General features: G+C 40.2%; 1 protein-coding gene across 1 annotated transcript in view; it reads right to left on the reverse strand.

Annotated features, from left to right (window-relative positions):
* The window catches only part of LOC134654046 (pre-mRNA-processing factor 6), a 29,630-nt gene that overhangs the window by 2,095 nt on the left and 5,820 nt on the right, over positions 1-21,715 (reverse strand). The window contains exons 9-16 of the mRNA XM_063509442.1: positions 20,714-20,850; positions 20,274-20,351; positions 19,591-19,807; positions 18,168-18,331; positions 17,472-17,648; positions 16,407-16,540; positions 15,983-16,133; positions 1,812-1,922 (exon numbers count right to left, since the gene is read on the reverse strand). Of these exons, the coding sequence (XP_063365512.1) occupies positions 1,812-1,922; positions 15,983-16,133; positions 16,407-16,540; positions 17,472-17,648; positions 18,168-18,331; positions 19,591-19,807; positions 20,274-20,351; positions 20,714-20,850 (1,169 nt within the window). The remainder of the gene's footprint in view (positions 1-1,811; positions 1,923-15,982; positions 16,134-16,406; positions 16,541-17,471; positions 17,649-18,167; positions 18,332-19,590; positions 19,808-20,273; positions 20,352-20,713; positions 20,851-21,715) is intronic.

Genomic DNA, 21,715 nt, shown 5'->3' on the forward strand with positions numbered 1-21,715 from the left:
TAATCGGGAATCGGTTCTATAAATAAATGCTACGCTACAAACGCGTAAATATTTAAGTATATTTTCTGAATGGAGGTTAAAAACTGCTTGGTTAATAGTAATTGCGGAAGCTATTTAGCAATTAATTAAATCAGATGTAATAACGAAAATACACCGAAAGAACACAAGCATTTTTTGTCCAGTTCAATGACTCGTAAAATAGTTAAAATACCCATAACTCAATAACATAACAAATAAATTGAATTGAATAACATGACATACCTACAGTAAATCATTTATATCGTTAGGAAAATAGTCTATTATTCAATTTATTCATGTTATTTTCATATGCGTAATGTATTTGTTGACAAAGTTGTACGGATACGGTTTATAGCGGATGTGCTTTTGAAAAGGACTCGAATCATCTTCCTCGCGTTGTCCCGGCATTTTGCCACGGCTCATGGGAGCTGGGGTCCGCTTGGCAACTAATCCCAGTAATTGGCGTGGGCACTAGTTTTTACGAAAGCGACTGCCATCTGACCTTCCAACCCAGAGGGTAAACTAGGCCCGTGTTGGGATTAGTCCGGTTTTCTCACGATGTTTTCCTTCACCGAAAAGCGACAGGTAAATATCAAATGATATTTCGTACATAAGTTCCGAAAAACTCATTGGTACGAGCCAGGGTTCGAACCCGCGACCTCCGAATTGCAAGTCGCACGCTCTTACCGCTAGGCCACCAGCGCTTGAAAAGGATATTTGATAGACTATCGTATAAGTGATATTTTTTTAAAGTGTACGGATAATTGTGTGTCGGATACATCGACATTCCGAGACGTGCGTAATCACTATATTTGTGCAATGCGTTCACGAAAAAACATCGACTGTACTTTGAGTTTATTAGCGTGGTGGGAAATTAAAAGCGACGAGCGCACTCGGAGTGGCAAAGATATAAAGAATTCCACAGTGACCTCCCAAAGTGATAAAACTGATATAGTAGTTTGTCTTACAAGGGATCAAAATGATATAATTTCCCTCACTACGTTCGGGATTCTATTGTAGAATCCATCGCTTCATTCAGAATTCAAGTGTTAACGCCCAAGACGAAATAATTTTGATACCGTGTGACACATAAGTACTGCTTTTCACATCAACTATGAGGAAAAAATAAAAATCTTAGTGTTGACACAATCTGATGCTTAAACAGATTATTTAAGCTAAAAAAATATTGTGCAAAAAAATGTAAAAATAGTGTGCTAGAACAGAAAAGCGTTACTTTGATCCCTCCTAGCAGGGAGGAAAAGTGCCACTTTGATCCGTCCTAGCAGGGAAGAAAAAACTCTTTTCTGAATAGGAAGTGTGAAAATTTTTGTAAAATATATAACTTTTCCTGTACAGTACTTTACAAATTAATAGTAAGTACTAAGTCCAAATACAGTCAGTTGTTGGCTTATAAAGATGTTTGTGAACTCGATTATTCAAAGTGATTAAACAGGGAGTGCCGGCAGAAGTGAAAACTCAATGACTAGTGCAAAATGCACTGTCTAAATTGAGGTTAACGCCATCTAGCGTTAGCGTTAATTACTTGAAACCCCGAAGCACATCACTGTTAGTACTCGAGTTTATATTAATACCAGTTAGAGCTAAACTCACTAGATGGCATTTAAATCAATAAAGAAAAACTCAATGACATTACATGTAAGTTTTTCGATCAGGTCACGTGACCGTAAGACGGTCACGTGATCGTCTTACGCTGTCTCGAGTTTAACATTTTTTCCCCATCTCAAAAAGTGCACAGCGCTGCTAAAGAAGTTTTCACTTCAAAAAAATCTTACCGTGCGGTTGAACCATTCCCTGCACTTGTTCAACTTCCTCTCAGTCCAGAAGAGTTGTGATACGGCCAGCAATACGTGGGCATCGTGCTCGCATTTTTTAAGGGCGTCCACCTGTGGACAAATAACTCTTGTATAATAAACTCAATTTCAACCTTAATTATAAATCCTTAGCCTGCAGAGTGGACACTTGGACCGTAAAGTCACATTTTGAACGCTCGTGAACAAATCACGCATGTGTCACTCAACTTCAATCTTATAGCCTAGACCAGCGGTCGGCAACCTGCGGCCCGCGGGCCGCATGCGGACAAACGACAATGTCTGATAAAGTCATATATATGAACAAAGTACGGCCCGCGTCAACTTCGTTTTAAGAGGCCGGTATTGATTTTAGCCGAAAAAATGTAAAATTGATAGATTTAGGCAATGAAGTTGTACACCTTTTGTTACGTAATAGAAATAACAAGTACTCGTATCTATTAGCACGTCTTCTTATCTTCCACTTGTACAGATCAATTTTTTGAAAACAGACTCACTAAGTTAGTAATGATTGTTTTTCTGATGGACGTTTAGGTAAACGCGCGTTAAGCACTGATTTAGTCGATCTTATTTGTGAATTTCGTAAAGTTTGGATTGCTAAAAATGGTAATTTTGTATTACACATATCCTGTACTTCAACTGTCGTAGACTACATTTTTGTTTTTATGACTTTGAAATAGTGTAAATGAAGGTTAGACGAAATCAATTTTCTCCAGAAATTACCTCAAAACAAGTGGCAATTTCTCCGAAAATCTACTTATTTTCGACGTAGTTTTCATACTCAAATAATCTGCAACGTTTACTTAAACTGTTGTGATACATAATTTTATATAAATTGCAACTTTTATTTTTTGACGAATTTTTAAAAACTGCTCTCTTTATTCGTATATAACCAGTGACGCGCGCTCGCGGACTCATTCGCTCGCCAGAGCTTATAGAGGCAGGACGTGTGCTGATCGGCTCCGCACGTTGCATCGACGATCGCGAAGTTATTTATCGTTGTGTGCGTGCGCGCCGTGTAAAATATTATATCTGTTTGCGTCTTTGGCTGTTATGGTATGCGTGTATACTACGACCAGGAACTTTAATCCTTGGTTGTAAGTACTTCTTTATTTTCTTGTATAGTTTATAGTATTATCATCGAACGAGCGAGCGAAGCGAAGCGAAGTTCTTACATTCGACTTTGAACACACGGCTGGCTAGGGGCACGTCCCGGCATTTCAATGTTTTTAAGCTGAACTTTCAGAGGATAGTTTGATAGTCAATAACTTAAGTAAATTTATTCTAATTTAAATGAAATTGGGTGAACGTATAGTCGAGGGCATTATATTTTAGTCATTAAATTTTGAGCTGGCTTGAACAAGAGGTTATTGAGCTAGAAGAGCTTAAAATGCTAAAAAGCCATTTGTGAGGGGTCTTGCTATTCTGGTCATGTTAATTGCAAGAAAGTATGGTCGAGTTTGGTATCAAATGAAAGTGCTCGGTTTACACATTTATAATATTGTTTGTTTAAAGATTTTCTTTTTTAATTATGACAATTTTGGAATCCAAGATGGCGGCCATGCACTGTCATTAAATCATAATGGATATCATTTTATAGGTTTTAGGGGGCGCAGATTTCGAAAATGATAATCATTTTGGATTCCAAAATGGCGGCCATGCACTCCATGCAGTATGTCATAAAAGTCGTCATGGATATCGTTTTATAGGTTTTAGGAGGCGCAGATTTCGAAAATGATGACCATTTTGGATTCCAAGATGGCGGCCATCCAGTATGTCATAAAAGTCGTCATGGATGTCGTTTTATAGGTATTAGGGGGCGCAGATTCCGAAAATGATGACCATTTTGGATTCCAAAATGGCGATCATGCAGTATGTCATTAAAGTCGTCATGGATGTCGTTTTATAGGTTTTGAGGGGCGCAGATTTCGAAAATGATGACTATTTTGGATTCCAAAATGGCGGCCATGCACTATGTCATAAAAGTCGTCATGGATGTCGTTTTATATGTTTTAGGGGGCACAGATTTCGAAAATGATGACCATTTTAGATTCCAAGATGGCGGCCATGCACTATGTCATAAAAGTCGTCATGGATGTCGTTTTATAGGTTTTAGGGGGCGCAGATTTCGAAAATGATGACCGTTTTGGATTCCAAAATGGCGGACTTGCACTATGAAATAAAAGTCGTCATGGATGTCGTTTTATAGGTTTTAGGGGGCCCCGATTTCGAAAATGATGACCATTTTGCAATCCAAAATGACGGCCATGCAGTATGTCATAAAAGTCGTCATGGATGTCGTTTTATAGGTTTTAGGGGGCGCAGATTTCGAAAATGATGACCATTTTGGATTCCAAGATGGCGGCCATGCAGTATTTTATAAAAGTCGTCATGGATGTCGTTTTATAGATTATAGGGGGCGCAGATTTCGAAAATGATGACTATTTTGGAATCCAAGATGGCGGCCATGCACTGCGTCATAAAAGTCGTCATGGATGTCGTTTTATAGATTTTGGGGGGCGCAGATTTCGAAAATTATGACCATTTTGGATTCCAAAATATCGGCCATGCACTATGTCATAAAAGTCGTCATGGATGTCGTTTTATAGGTTTTAGGGGGCGCAGATTTCGAAAATGATGACCATTTTGGATTCCAAGATGGCGGCCAGGCAGTATTTCATAAAAGTCATGGATGTCGTTTTATAGATTATAGGGGCGCAGATTTCGAAAATGATGACCATTTTGGATTCCAAAATGGCGGACTTGCACTATGACATAAAAGTCGTCATGGATGTCGTTTTATAGGTTTTAGGGGGCCCCGATTTCGAAAATGATGACCATTTTGGAATCCAAAATGACGGCCATTTTATCTGTCAGTCTGTGGTCGTAGCTGTCAGAAACATAGAGCTCCCCAAATATATTGCTTAAAAATATAAAAATGTCAAATTTCAACCTTGACCAAATTGAAAAAATAGTGCAAAAGTGTTTAGCACCTGTTCACAAAGAAATCGCAGGATTAGTCCAAGAAATAAAAAAACTAGAAGATAAATTGACGAAGCAAGGTCCGTTGCACAGTGACAGCGATTTGAATGCAGATGCGCTAACTGTCGGAGCCGCCCCAAAAACCACCGAAAGCGAAAAAGCCAAATACCAAAACACACAAGGTACGTCGCATTCTAATTCGTTACGTAGCCAAAGAGCTCAAGCACGGGATGTAAGGGGCATGCAACGAAATAGCACAATAAAAACAACAACACCTGCCGCCGATACTGTAAAGTTTCCTGCACTAAAACCGAAAACTGCAAAACAAATTGCATCGCCACCGACAACCAACAAAACTAACACTTCTTTAAACAATAAAGTGGACACAATTGCGCCTAACAGCACGTCTACTCCAATCACTAACGTATTATCTAACACCTTGGACGAACCTCAAGTGTTAGACTCCGAAAACGTATCGCAATGGGAAACAGCACAACCACGCAAACGACGCCGTCACTCAACTCGAACTGTGATCCATGGCGCCGGCCCTATAGATAAAAACCTGCAAACTGTCGAGCGGACGAAGAAAATCCATGCCTGCTTCTTCAAACCGGACACTACCACTGACTCCCTAAGGAACTACATGCAGAGCAAAAACGCAGGGCACGATTATCACGTATCTAAACTGACACTCAAACACCAACATTACGCATCATTCGCAATAGTATTGCCTAGCAGCACATTCGAATATTTCATGCATCCAGACAACTGGCCGCCAGGGACTGAGGTTAGCGAGTGGTTTCGCCGAGGCGCCGGGCGAGCGGGGCGCTCGTCAAACCGGTCGCAGCGCCAGACCCCCGCCAGCGACAGGCGCCTCCGCCCCCGCACCGCCGGCAGCCCGACAGAAATCGCCTCCTCGAGCCAAGGTTAACTTACTTCACTTAAACATAAATCGACTAGCTAATAAAACCTATAAACTGGAAAGCGAACTACAGTTACTTAAAAACATAGATGTATTGTGTTTATCTGAACACTGGCTTAATTCAAATCAAATAACATCAGTAAACATACTCAACTATGAGCTCCGGAGCCACTACTGCCGATCCTCGCGAATGGGTGGAGGAGTTTGCGTATATACGAGACCTGAAATCCTGACAATGGAGCGCAAGGAAGTTACAGACTTGTCAGTCGAAATGCAATTTGAAGCGTGTGCAATTGAGTGCATCGGCCTTGACCTCATTATAGTATGTTTATATAGACCGCCCGGTGGTGACATCACGTTATATTTAAATAAATTGAATCAATTATTGGATTTTATTGCTATTCAAAATAATAATGTAATTATAGTAGGTGACATTAATATTGACATATTGACAAATTGTAATATTACTAATCAGTTGCTAGACAAAATTAAGTCTTATGGATTTAGAAACCTTGTAAAGAAACCGACCAGGATAACAAATACCTCTCAAAAATGTATTGACCATGCATACTCGAATATAATTAAGTCCGATATAAATAAAATTAACTGTAATGAAATGCATTTATCCGATCATTTATCATTGATTATTGGTATTAATATAAAGCACCGATTACAATCCAAATGCCATGTTTTAAAACGAAAGTTCTCACTTTCTAATAAGCAGGACTTCACTCGTAGTCTAAATTTCCAAAATTGGGATGAAGTCTTGAGTAAAAGCAACTGCCCAAATGAGAAGACAAAATCTGTTATAAATGTTTTAAAGCATTACTTCGATGTACATTTTCCTGTTAGGAATCATCCTGTTAAAAACTCCTGCGATGTGTGGGTCAATGACACCGTGAAAAAACAGAGAAACATTATTAAAAAACTTAAAGTAAAACTAAGTCAAAACCCAAATGACTCTGTGGCGCGTTCGAAGCTTCATACGTTAGAACTTTCCTACTGGTCCCTTCTAAAAAAAGTACGTAAGAATCACATAAACAGTCAAATATCAAACAGCAGCGGTCACGATATGTCGCGTAGTATATGGCGCATAGTATCAAACGAAACGTGCAGAAGTATAAAAAACATGAACAGAGCGATTGACATACTTGTTAGCAGGGCCGCAGGCGACTGTCAGGATGCCCGAGCCACCGCCTCCGCCGCCTTGTTAAACAAGTACTATGTTGAGGCAAATGTAAACAATACGAGACCATGCACTCCTACTGCCTTAAAATATCTACATAGTTACTTAGACAATACTCCCTCCCCTCTTATCTTTACTCCATTTACCCTGAGTGAATTGATCGAAGTATGCAAACAAATAAAACGTAAGACATCTAAAGACATAAACGACATGTCGACACATATCTTGGATTGTTTGCCTCCTTGTGTTATATCTTTACTCCTAACACTATTCAACGAATGCGTTAGTGTTGGTGTATATCCCGAAATACTAAAATTAATAAAGGTTATGCCAATTTATAAGGGTAATGGTGAACTGCATTTACCCAAGTCTTACAGACCCATCTCATTGGTGCCTGTGATTTCGAAGGTGTTTGAAAGGTTGCTGAGTAATAGACTTATGGAACATTTTACTCGCAATAGATTACTGAACAGCCAGCAGTATGCCTATCAGCCGGGCCGATCGACAACTGATGCAGCTCGCGATGTCGTGGGGCGGGTGATGACACACCTCGAGGGCTCGAGGCAGGTCGCAGCCATTTTCTGTGACTTGTCGCGCGCCTTCGAGATGATAGATCACTCGCTCCTCCTCAGTAAGCTTTCTCACTACGGAGTCACCGGTACCTTCCTCGATATAATAGCATCATTTTTGGATGAGCGTAAACAATGTACGTACGTGCTTAACTCGAAGTCTGACATGGAGTCTATAGGTGACTGCGCCGTGCCTCAGGGCTCTGTGTGTGGGAATAACCTATTCTTGGTCCTGGTAAATGATATCACGTCAGCTTGCCAGGGCCAAGAATATGTTATGTTTGCCGATGACACATGTGTTATTGTCCATGCAGATGACTATGATGGCTTAAAATCAAGGATCTGTCACGTCATGAATAAACTGGTCGAATGGTTTTCTGCCAATGGCATGCTTCTAAACCTAGAAAAAACAAATATTGTCCACTTCCAGTTAAAAAAGTCAAATAAGCCCGATCTGGATATTATATTAAATAACACCCCAATTCCACAAGTCGAAACGGCTAAGTACCTAGGCTTCTATATTGACGCCGGCCTAAAGTGGGCACCACACATACATGCGACTTGTGACAAATTGGCCGCAGCGTGTTTCGCACTGTCCAGGATAGCGCCCAGTTTGTCTATAGAGAACACCAAAACAGCTTACTATGGATATTTCCACTCGATTCTTACGCAGGGTGTAGATCTCTGGTGCACAGCGGCAGATCGCGACAGAGTGTTTAAGATGCAAAAACGAGCCCTGCGTATAATTGATGGAAAACCATTTGACTATCCTGCTCAGTCTTTGTTTAAAAAACATAAAATTTTAACGTTACCGTCTGTATACATATTGACTGTGTGCATGTATGTAAGGTCAAATATACAAAATTACAAATCTAGCGCTAAAAATTGTGACACCTCGTCGCGAAGGCGACCACGATTACAAATCCCAAAGCATCGACTCGCTAAGTCTCGACGATCGCTTGACGTCATGGGACCGATTGCCTACAACTCCGTACCTAATGTCATCAAAGACTCGACTAGCGATGCAATATTCAAAAAGAAACTTAAATCCCTTCTAATAGATCAGGCATACTATCGTATTGCCGACTTTATGAGTGCGCCGGTGAGAAATTGACCCAGCACCGTTTGAGCAACAGGTTCTAGTACCCACCTACCTACAAATGTTAATACTTGTTTATTACTTGTATTTAATGATAAAAACATAATGTACCCAGTAGTTTTAAGTTTATGACGTGTAAAATGTAACTATGTTTATATTTACCAATATAGTCTGTATTCTGTATTCTGTATTCATGCACTATGTCATAAAAGTCGTCATAGATGTCGTTTTATAGGTTTTAGGGGGCGCAGATTTCGAAAATGATGACCATTTTGAATTCCAAGATGGCTGCCATGCAGTATGTCATAACAGTCGTCATGGATGTCGTTTTATATGTTATAGGGGGCTCAGATTTCGAAAATGATGACTATTTTGGAATCCAAGATGGCGGCCATGCACTATGTCATAAAAGTCGTGATGGATGTCGTTTTATAGATTATAGGGGGCGCAGTTTTCGAAAATGATGACTATTTTGGAATCCAAGATGGCGGCCATGCACTATGTCATAAAAGTCGTCATGGATGTCGTTTTATAGGTTTAGGCCCGGCGCAAATTTCGAAAATGATGACTATTTTGGAATCCAAGATGGCGGCCATGCACTATGTCATAAAAGTCGTCATGGATGTCGTTTTATAGGTCATGGTCATCATATTCGAAATCTGCGCACCTGTTTCAAATAAGATATAGATGCATCCTAGTAAGTCAACAACATCTATATCTACTATCGAAATGTACTTTTGATAGTAGTAGTACGAAATGTAATCTGAAAGGAATCAAGTAATGCATTCCTGTAATGAGGAATCGACATTGATTCCAATTACTAGTAATTGTAATATTCGAGAAATTGATTCCTGATTCCTCAAATGGAATTGTACTTAGTAATTCGGTATTGTTACATTACAAAGTACCTAATCTGGGAATCGGTAATCAGATTAAAAAGTAATTTCAAGTAATCGTGGAATCAGGATTCAATTACGAAATGCCCATCTTGGACTAAGTAGCACTTCTTTCAATTGATCTTTTTGACGAACCGCGAGTTCTCAGTTCGGGGCGAACTACTAGTCTATTATTGGTTAGATCGTGTTTAGGCTTGATTGATTCGTCTCAAAAAGATATTCGACACAATGTGGTATTCAGGGTCTGATGATGAAGCCGACAGGTACTCAAGCGTACTCATCAAGCAGGTCGTGAAACCACGTCGTGTTTGGGCTTGTTTAATTCTTCTCAACAAGATCTTTGACACGAGATGGTATTCAGGGTCTGGTGATGAAGCCGACAGGTGCTCAAGAGTCCTCATCAACCAGGACGTGAAACCACTTCGCGTTTGGGCTCGTTTAATTCGCCTCAACAAGATCTTTGACAAGAGATGGTACTCAGAGTCTGACGATGAAGCCGACAGGGGCTCAAGAGTACTCATCAACCAGGTCGTGAAACCACGTCGTGTTTGGGCTCGTTTGATTCGTCTCAACAAGATCTGAATGCCATCTAGTGAGTTTCGCTCTAAGTCATCTGGTAGGTATTAATATAACTCGAGTACTAACAGTGATGTGCTTAGGGGTTTCAAGTAATGCGACGAAATAACGCTAGATGGCGTTAACCTCAATTATACATAGTGCATTTTGCACTACTCTTTGAGTTTTCACTTCTGCCGGCACTCCCTGAGTGCAACCCGTTGTTTTTTTTTTTAATAAAAGCGTGTTACACCTTTTTTATTCCTCTTGCTGCCAAAATGTAACACGATGTTATTTAAAAACGGTTAGTAGTAGCTTTATATATATATATATACAGGGTGGATTTTCTTTTTGGGTCAGTGAGGGCAGCTACCAGATCCCGTGCTGCTACGAGAAAATGGTCTTAGAAGACCTTCCCTCGATTTCAAATCAATGAATATTGGCTTTTACAGATTTTGGAAAAAACATACAGGGTGCGAGAAAAAGGTAATTTTTGACAAACTTTTTATTTGATGCCAATCGATCCCATTTCTATTGAGGATCAAAACCTTGTATGGAAGCAAAAAAAAATTTCCGGCTAGAAAAGCCACAAATCGAGGAAAACTTTTCCCATACAATTTGTATGAAAATGAAAACTTTTATTTTTCACATGATATTTTTATATGCCAATCGATCCCATTCCTATCCAGTATCAATAGTTTCCTAGGGGTCAACTTACGGTAATGTACTAAAAAACTTTCTCCATAAGTAATCATTTATTGTCAGATTGTGAATGTCAGTTTACAGATGTTACAAAATTATGTATCATACAACGTTTTACAGTAGGTACATATGGCCATTTTAATATTCGACATAGTTACGTAATGTGCTAATTATCGCAGTAGTGCCGTAAAGTAGCACCATCTGTATTGTAAAATGTATTAATAAAATGGTAGGTATATTTTTTATCAAAATTTAATTATTTTAGCATTATTTTAAGCTTTTTAGTTTTTGTTAGGTAGTAACAAATAAAAAATCTTATATTCATATATATTTTTTTGAACTTTTTAGCTTCATCAAATCATCATCAAACTCTTTAGGACCAAAGTACTCGCCAAGACAAATCAAACAAGCCCAAACTCGATGGGATTGAGTTGTTTTATTACGGAGTTCCTATGGCCACCTCCCAGCTCCATTATCAAACCCTGGAAACTATCGAGAGACCAAGTACTCGTCAAGACGAATCGTACTAGCCCAAACTCGATGGGGTTATAGCGTTTCATTACGGAGTTCCTTTGGCAACTATTCAGCGCCATCATCAGACCCCGGATACCATCTAAAGACAAAGTACTCGTCAAGACGAATCAAACGAGCCCAAACTCGATAGGGTTGCGACGTTTCATTCCAGAGTTCCTATGGCTACCTTCCAACTTCATCATCAGATTAGCTCCATATCATCATAATATTGCATTGTCACCTAAAATTTTCATTTACTAAAAGGGTAACATATAATATATGTTACCGTAAAATTGCACTAAGGTTATATATATATATATATATATATATATATATATATATATATATAATATTATAACCTTATGCAATCATCATCACCATGCAATATAATTTTCACCTCAGCAGCTCGAACAAGGGTACTTTGCTACTTAAAAACAGTGAGCAAAATCGCATTTTGCTCACTGAGTGAGACAAAATGAACAAAATGTGATTTTGCTCACTCAGTGAGCAAAATGCGATTTTGCTCACTGTTTTTGAGTAGCAAAGTACCCTTGTTCGAGCTGCTGAGGTGAAAATTTAATTGCTGGTATATCTTAAGAAAACATGAGTGAATAGAGGTAAGTGATGAAGAAGGAATACATTTTTCGGGTTCTCTAATATGTTCTCACTGCTGAGGTGAAAAATGTTGTGTACTACACGAGATCAAAGTTATTTACATCTCGTGCGCTTTTGAGTCCCTTACTACGCTCAAGATTCTAAATTAGATTCACTCGCTACGCTCGTGAATCTATTATAGAATCTTTCGCTTGCACGGGACTCAAAATAAGCACTCGAAGAAATATCAAACTTTGATCTCTTGTTGTACAAATAACTATTTCACCTCAGCAGCTCGAACAAGGGTACTTTGCTACTTAAAAACAGTGAGCAATATCGCATTTTGCTCACTGAGTGAGACAAAATGAGCAAAATGCGATTTTGCTCACTGTTTTTAAGTAGCAAAGTACCCTTGTTCGAGCTGCTGAGGTGAAAACTTAATTGTTGGTATTTCTTAAGAAAACATGAGTGAATAGGTAAGTGATGAAGAAGGAATACATTTTTCGGGTTCTCTAATATGTTCTCACTGCTGAGGTGAAAAGTTTTGTGAACTACACGAGATCAAAGTTCTAAACGCTCGCTACGCTCGTGAATCTATTATAGAATCTTTCGCTTGCACGGGACTCAAAATAAGCACTCGAAGAAATATCAAACTTTGATCTCTTGTTGTACAAATAACTATTATATGAATACATGGTTGGTAAGTATAATAAACGAATATATCAAATTTACCGAAAGTTTTATTTTAACCCAACTAAAGTTCTAAAGTTACGCATATTTTGTTGCGAAAGTATCAATACTGTTTAAGACGGTCGCGTTGTTTCAAGCAGGGGCCGGCGTTCGGTTACTGTGTAAATGTCGTATCTTCGCGCGTTTTCAAATCGACTACGGCCTCTTAAATGTGGCTCTTGGCTGCTAATAGGTTGCCGACCGCTGGCCTAGACCTAGACAGTAAAATAACTATTTGAACGGATTATTTTCATGTTTTTCCGTCGTCGTCCTCCGAATTTAATTCCGGTTGGTAATCACTTTATGGCTTTATTAAATTATACAACGGGACTTAATCGCGTTTTAAGATTTACCTCCGACGTTTCGAGGACGGCGTTGTCCCCGTGGTCTCGGAGAAGACTGGCTTAAGTTGACATCAGCATCGTCTAACCGCGCGAGTTAATAATGTGTAAAAATCGTGAAAGTTTAAATCAGTGTTGCACTTTATGGCTGTTTTATAAACGCGCTACAAGCCTCAATTAGCTAATATGACTTATGTATTTGAAAGAGATTGAACATAAATTTACTTACTGAGGTTTGTAAAGTTTTATAAATAAGGAGGCTATTGACTGCTCAGAGCTGTCATGAGCCGAATGCGCCTAAACAATAGTCAATTTACTACTAGTCAAATCAGTTTCTTTTTTCGATCTGTCAAAACGATTTTGCTACTATGGAATTTATATGAAACACTAGCATGTCACGTCACAATCAAATTAACTACTCTTTATAGTTTAATACCGGTTTTAAAATACAAATTGTGTCTAAAATAACTGCTGTCTACGTTTCTCTATTAATCTTTTGCTGCTTTAAAATCTGGTGTAAAATATACAGTCAAATACCCTATTGAGCAGGGATGTAACGGATGTGGTTTTATCGGAACCGAAAGCGGAACCAGATGTTTTAAATTTAGTTTATCGGAACCAGAAACGGAATCGGAACCGGAACCAGAACCGGAGCCTGAGTCAGTACTATCAGTAGGTATACATTACACAACACAACACATACGAATACGTACATAAAATTCAAAAACACGGATAAACCAGAACATCTAATTACTGCAGCACGTGGCAAGCGGGGCTATGAGCGAATGACTGGTATAAACCTGTTTGTTTTTGATGTACACCGCTCATATCCCGCTGCCGCGCTAATATATAAATCATTTATTCCAGACAACAACGATCCATAGGTATGTGTACATTTGAGATAATATTAAAAATAAATAAAATTAGGTATAGGTATAACATAAAAATTCATGACTAGACATTAAAATTAAATTAAACATAGCATTTGATAACTGATAGGTAATAATTAAAATTCTTGCTAAGCATTGACATCCGATATAACTTCCGTTTCAAAAGTAACGGAACCGGAACAGAAACGGATGTGTAATACCAAACGGAAGTTCCGACTTAACGGAAACGGAGCTCCGTAACATCCCTGCTATTGAGTCCAATACCGCTGCCTTGGTTGGGGGATTTTTTTGTCAAACAGTCACCTTCATTTGGCTATTATTGCCCTGATTAGGAATGTAGTGTATACATAGACTAGGAATCCTCTAGACGGAGTTTAGAGCAATTATTTCATGAAACCGATGCTGCCAAAAATACTGGGGTGCGGGGGACGAGGTGAGCGAGTCCCGTGCCGTGATTGGTCCGTTCAAAGACACGGACGTCACACAAAGAAACTTTGACTCGAAGATGGGGTAAAACTACCGTATATTTGTGGCAGAAGGGGTAGCGCTACTATGCTCAGTCTAGAGGATGTCTTGTCTGTGAGTGTATATTTATTGTCGGTGTATAGTTTGTAGCTTTCTAGTAGACCCCGAAGGCTTATCCTATTGTCTATTGTTCAGTAAAACCGCACGTGCTACTTACCTGCAAAAAAGGGTCCTAATTATTCTATTTGGCACCTTAGCGCGGGCTAGTCCAACGCTCAAAAAACCAGTGTAGGTGCGCTCTCCGATAACGCGCCTTTGTTACGCATCTCGATGACACATTTTAGACTGGTTCTGTAGCGTTCGACTCGCCGGCACTCTGTAACGTAAAAACGTTACGTAACCTTGGTTAAATTAAGTTATTAAATAACTAATATCCTAATAATAAAATAAATACCTTAATAATAAAACACTTACCTAAAATACACTAAAATTAAAATACGTTAAGGCTATATAAATACTTAGTATCAAGTCTCAGTTTGTTTCCTCTTTTCTGCGACGCACTGTACTTCGCGCAACATTCCTTTGTTTCGAAGTAACCGGCTGTTGGCGTTCCCCGCCCCGCGCCCTGCTCCCGCGGCGGCCCACTCGCCAGCGCTGCAGCAGAGAGATCTAGCTTTCGAAGCCGGCGCACGTTCGCTTTGCCTCCGCGCAAGCGACTTTAGACGTAGCCGGCGAGTTTTAAATACGAATAATATATATTCGTTTTTCTTAAATCTGTACTCGTTCAGTACTAATTTATTAAATTCAGTTTTGAATTCCCCTTTGGGTAAGTGTTGAACATTTCTTATGCTTATTCTAAGCAGGTAGATTTAAATGATATTTGTAACGGTTATTTCGCTATGCTACTTCTTTGTGTGATTTTGCTTGCCACTTAATTCAAGTACTCTTGCATACATTTCACTCTTATTACATCTTGTTTAATTGCTAAATTGTGTTTCTTTAAAGTCTATAAGTTAATTTAATTTCCAGTAATTATTAAATTCAAAATTTGACCGTTAGATCCTATACTCAGTTTTGTTTTATAACTTGTTATTTTAAATTTAACATCAGTGCAAAGTGTAAACTCCGTCTGACTGTACCATTCCGCACATCACCAAACTTTCACCATCATCATCACGCACTGCTTCTCGCTTTGTTTCTTGCCGTGCCGGGTACAGTCAGCGGAGACATATTAAGAACTTTTCTTCACACAATGGAAATAAATTCCAGGGAGCCTAGTTACGGCTAGAACCGTAGCCGAGAAGACCGGTCCGGCAGTTCCTGAGCGGCCCCAGCTGACGTCCCTCAGCTCGTCCGTCTCCGTCTCCCAACCCGCAGTGGCTCCGGCAGCTTCAGGGGAGTACTTGCGTGGTGGAACTGTCCTCGGAGCAAAATCAGTACCGGCCTAGAACGTACCCTACCCTACGACGTATTCGTGTGCTTGCGGCGGAAGTTAAGGGAGAATAAATTTAGTTCGTTATTTTAAAAACTACAGTTTCATTTATTCTTACCGCCAACCCGTAGCAACTCAGTAACCGAAGTACCGATTTTTTATGCAGGTCGTTGTGGCACGTGGCACGAGCGGTTTTTCTTAACAATAGACAATAGGATTAGCCTTCGGGGTCTATTAGAAAGCTACAAACTATAACTCACGCTCTTGGTTTTCCTCTGTGGGCGCGATTCCATAAAGATGGCGTCTGCCCACAGACGGCCCGCGGTCGGGCACTCTTGCAGGGCTTTCGCCATTACGGCGTTCGCTATCTCTGCACTACCGTTCCGCCTTTCTAGACGCACGCTTTCTAACCTGAAAAAAAAAACATAGGTAAGTATGATACCATTAACACATTCAGTGGCGAAAACATTTTCAAGAACACACGCCTTTACCGCTAGGCCACCAACGCTTAGACCCACTTGCACCATTCCACTAACCCTGGGCTATGCGGTTAAACCGTTAACCCAGTGTCAATTTGTACTGGTAACCATGGTAACTCCAGGTTTAAACGGTTATCCCCGAGTTAGCGGAGTGGTGCAAGTGGGCCTTAGTGAGATTATTGATGTATTTTTTTTCGCAACTTACCACAGGTCAGCATTCTTTGGATTCCTAAGTCTAGCCTTCTCCAGAACCGACCTGGCTTTGGTGATGTGTTTTAACTTCTCCTCCAGCCGCGACAGTAATATCCACATGGGAACGCTGGTAGCGCATTTTTTCAACTGAAACAACGATTTAGATTAGAATTACATTTGTGTTGTTCTCTGTGAAAATAGAGATTGCAAACCGGTATATTTTATTAAGGGAATTACCAATATTTGTCATACCTACTAATGTGGACAACTGGACAATGTGGTTATACATAAACAGCTGCTAACTTATTCAGTTGGTGATCGTCGTTTGTCCCTATCTGTCGTTATGCCATAGAACGGGTCAAAAACGATCATCAGCTGATTAACTTAGCAGACGTTTATGAATAACACCGTAAATATTTACCTTCTACCAGTATACCAAGCTACATTTACAATGAAATATTTTAGAATATGATTAATATTGTTTTTTTTTGTCTAATAAACAATATTGTTTGTTGTTTTGTGTATTGTTGTTTTAAAAATGTATTGCACCAAAAGTACGGACATTTACGTACGGCCGACTCTAAGCCAGCTGATTTATACTTTTTAAATTCATTCTCAGGCTTTGTCAAAAATCGTTGTTCGAAAAATAAATTCAATAATGTGATAGGAAAAAAATTTGCAACGCGTATAGTCTGTACGGAAAGAGAAGAGTCGTGGAATGTATTGGGCCCAATACTCAATCGCTTTTAGGTGTAGTTAAAACTTGTGCGGCTCTATACAAGCCAAATTGAACCTTACCCCCTGCGTATAAGTGTTATGCGCGTCGTCATCCTTGCCCATCTGTTCTTCTATCTGTCCTTTCATTATATGCAGCTTCGTGTAGTCGCCGAACACTTTGATGGCTTTCTCTAGAAGTTTCAAGCAAAATTGAACCTTACCCCCTGCGTATAAGTGTTATGCGCGTCGTCATCCTTGCCCATCTGTTCTTCTATCTGCCCTTTCATTATATGCAGCTTCGCGTAGTCGCCGAACACTTTGATGGCTTCCTCTAGAAGTTTCAAGCAAATTTGAACCTTACCCCCTGCGTATAAGTGTTATGCGCGTCGTCATCCTTGCCCATCTGTTCTTCTATCTGCCCTTTCATCATATGCAGCTTCGCGTAGTCGCCGAACACTTTGATGGCTTCCTCTAGCAGTTTCAAGGCGACTTCTAGGTTGTTGAGCGCCCATTCCAGCTTGGCGGACTTTATCATTACCTGTTGAGTAAATAGGATGTTTGTATTAGTAGGTACTTAGACCGGGCACGCTAGCCGAGTGTATATACACGGACTTGCGAGAGACCGTTTATTAAATTAATTAAGGCTGGCAATGAGGTTGGCAACTGTCATAGATGGCGCCATCATAGCTTGCCCCTTTTTCTATGAGATTTGGCTTAAAGGGCTGGCATCCAGAGCATTAAAAAAACAAAAATTTTACACAATTCTAGGGATTGACAGGGCAAGCTATGATGGCGCCATCTGCTAAATACTTCGACCGGCCAACCCCATTCCATGATTGTCCAATTTTAGGGCGTTAAGCACCATAACCTACAGATGTTATCTCCGGATTGCCTAATATGTATGTTTGACGCATCGCCACTAGGCCAGGAAAATTGTTTGAAAATTCATAGCCGGCGCGTCTCGCTGAAGCACACGCGACATGATTTTTCGCAATTTGTCATATAGGTCAAGTCAATATTTCCGCACATAATTAAGAAATACTATATTGCAACTTACCCTAGGTGTCGGTGCCGATGCTCGAGCTTTAGCCAGCAGCCGTCTCGCTCTGTCGTATTCTTTGTTCTCGCTCTCGAGTTTCACAGCAGCGAGCCAAATTTCCTCCGAATTGGGATTGGCCTGAAAAGCCAGGGAAAGGATACCACGAGCCGCTGGGACATCACCTTTGAAGTGAAACAAGTAAATCACTACATAGTATAGAACAAAGTCGCTTCCCGCTGTCTGTCTGTCCCTATGTATGCTTAGATCTTTAAAACTACGCAACGGACTTTGATGCGGTTTTTTTAATAGATATAGTGATTCAAGAGGAGGGTTTATGTATAATTTGTTAACCCGTGCAAAGCCGGGGCGGGTCGTTAGTTAGACATATTTTTTCGCCAAACTGCATGACAGGCTCTCTAACACGGCGCGTAACCAGATAAACTTCTTAAAACGGAACACGGAATGAGCCTAGCTGTACAAAAATAAAGTTCTTACCGGCCAGCCATTTAGATTTAGCCATCAGCCACAGCACCTCTGACTTAGGACAATGCGCCACAGCCCTTTGCAGCAACGCTTCCAAACTTGCGCGGGTTCCATGTTGTTTCTCTAGGTACGCGGCGCGTAACCAGATAGACTTCTTAAAACGGAACACGGAATGATCGTAGCTGTACAAAAATAAAGTTCTTACCGGCCAGCCATTTAGATTTGGCCCCCATAAGCCATAGCACCTCTGACTTAGGACAATGCGCCACAGCCCTTTGCAGCAACGCTTCCAAACTGGCGCGCGTTCCATGTTGTTTCTCTAAGTAAGCGGCGCGTAACCAGATATATAGTTCTTAAAACGGAACACGGAATGCGCTTAGCTGTACAAAAATAAAGTTCTTACCGGCCAGCCATTTAGATTTGGCCCCCATTAGCCACAGCACCTCTGACTTAGGACAATGCGCCACAGCCCTTTGCAGCAACGCTTCCAAACTTGCGCGGGTTCCATGTTGTTTCTCTAAGTAAGCGGCGCGTAACCTTAAAACGCAACACGCAATGCACTTAGCTGTACAAAAATAAAGTTCTTACCGGCCAGCCATTTAGATTTGGCCCCCATCAGCCACAGCACCTCTGACTTAGGACAATGCGCCACAGCCCTTTGCAGCAACGCTTCCAAACTTGCGCGGGTTCCATGTTGTTTCTCTAAGTAAGCGGCGCGTAACCTTAAAACGCAACACGCAATGCACTTAGCTGTACAAAAATAAAGTTCTTACCGGCCAGCCATTTAGATTTGGCCCCCATCAGCCACAGCACCTCTGACTTAGGACAATGCGCCACAGCCCTTTGCAGCAACGCTTCCAAACTTGCGCGGGTTCCATGTTGTTTCTCTAAGTAAGCGGCGCGTAACCTTAAAACGCAACACGCAATGCACTTAGCTGTACAAAAATAAAGTTCTTACCGGCCAGCCATTTAGATTTGGCCCCCATAAGCCATAGCACCTCTGACTTAGGACAATGCGCCACAGCCCTTTGCAGCAACGCTTCCAAACTGGCGCGCGTTCCATGTTGTTTCTCTAAGTACGCGGCGCGTAACCAGATAGACTTCTTTGAAGGGAACACGGAGAGCGCGTAGCCGTAGACTGCGCGGGCGCATTCGTATGCGCCTTCGTTTGCGCACTGGAAAACAGGTAAATAAATACAATTCATAATTGGTATGAGTAAAAAAAATCAACCTGGGGCCTATTGCATAACATTTTACAACTCATAATACAAGCGGACGCCTCTTTTCATTCTCTTTTATTAGAAGGAGACTTCCGCTTGTATTATGAGTTGTAAAATGTTATGCAATAAGCCCCTGGTGTTTTTATTAAGGTATAGACAGACGGCTAGTGTAATTATTAGTTCTCTTAGATCTTAGAAGAAAGAGTCTAAGCTAACTCTGCATCTACATGGCAGAGAAAGTCTAAAAGTGCCACTATTTTCACAGAAATTTGACGTTGATAATGGCGCAATTTTGTCTCTTGCCAGTTTAGACGGACTTCATACGATATTTCATTTGATTTCCTATCAAAATATGGTACTAAATATTTTTTTCATTAGGTATTTATTTAACCTTTTGCTACTTTAATAAAATGAAACTTACTGCTTCCGCATCTTCCATCCAAGTGTGTTTTTGATCTTCTTGTTCAATGCCTTGTCCAATAACAGATCTGATGATAGCCTGAAAACAACATATTTATTAACCCTCTTTACAGGAATAGTTTTTGCTCTCAACTCCTTTGAGGTAACAGGTTCTATCTTATACTCCGTTGAATGAGTAATGGCTAGTTTTTTCATTCGTCAATCTTGGTTTAACCACAGAAGCTCTCGAAAACTGATTCATATAACAAACCACTTAAGGTCGATATTTTCTTGACGAGTGTGAACGCCTGATTTCTCTGCTTCCATTGCTTCTTTGAACCAGTGCTACCGGTTGATCTCAACTCGATTAGTGATGTGATCGCTCGATCTATAATCTTTGCTACTGTGTGCGTGGTAATCTAAAATGATCCATATAACAAATAGCATAAGATCGATAGTTACCTGGCAAGTATGAACCGCGCCCGATTTCTCCGCCTCCATAGCCTCTTTGAACCAGTGCTCGCGGTTGATCTCAACTCCGTTGGAGCTTAGCGATGTGATCGCTCGATCTACAATCTTTTCCACCATATGTGTGTTGCCTGCAAAAAGGAATATGGTTTTTGAGACAAGAAAAACAGTGGTTTAACACAAACACTAAATACATAGTTTACTGAATCATTTACTTTTTTTAGAGGAGATCAAGGGAGGTCTCTATTGTTTCCCAAATAGTTTTAAGCCATAATGTATTGTTTGCCCGCATTTTCGCTATTCATAATTGATTTTGTTCAGAAACGCGTCACTTTTCAGGATTGCCATAAAACAAACCTAACCTAACCTATCTATAGGATAACCTAACGAAGATCCTGAAATGTTAACGGTTTCAGTTTTATGACTAATGATAATATGACAAACAATTCATTATGACTTAAAAATTTATGGTAAACAACAGGACCCCGATTAAGGGATTGTCCACGTTTAATTTGGTATTTGGTAAATGATGACACAGTATGTTTTGTTTACAGCAACTTTTTCTTCAAGCGAACTTATAGCGAATGCAAGGCAATGACATTCGTATCTAGTCGTACAGTATTTGAGGGCAGACAAGAAAGTTTTAAATAATTCAAATAAAGCTTTAGCTTCTTCAAGCTTAGTGGCAACGGCAGTCACCTAAATCTGTCTATCCATTGGAATATTCTCTGGCCTTATTCAAGACTTTTCGGGCCTTGCTAAAGTCAACCATAACTCCACAGTGATAGGGCAGCATTAGACAGCGCGAGTACGGACAAAGTTGAAAACAAACTAAACTTACCATGGGCCTCTTCAAGCTTGGCAGCCGTCACCCAAATCTGTATATCCGTCGTAATATTCTCTCTGGCCTTATTCAAGACTTTTCTCGCATTTTCATACCTCTCAAGCCTTGCTAAAGCCAGCCACAACTCCACACTGGTGGGGCAGCATTAGACA

Source organism: Cydia amplana, chromosome 14 (assembly GCF_948474715.1).
Source record: "Cydia amplana chromosome 14, ilCydAmpl1.1, whole genome shotgun sequence".
Lineage (NCBI taxonomy): Eukaryota > Metazoa > Arthropoda > Insecta > Lepidoptera > Tortricidae > Cydia > Cydia amplana.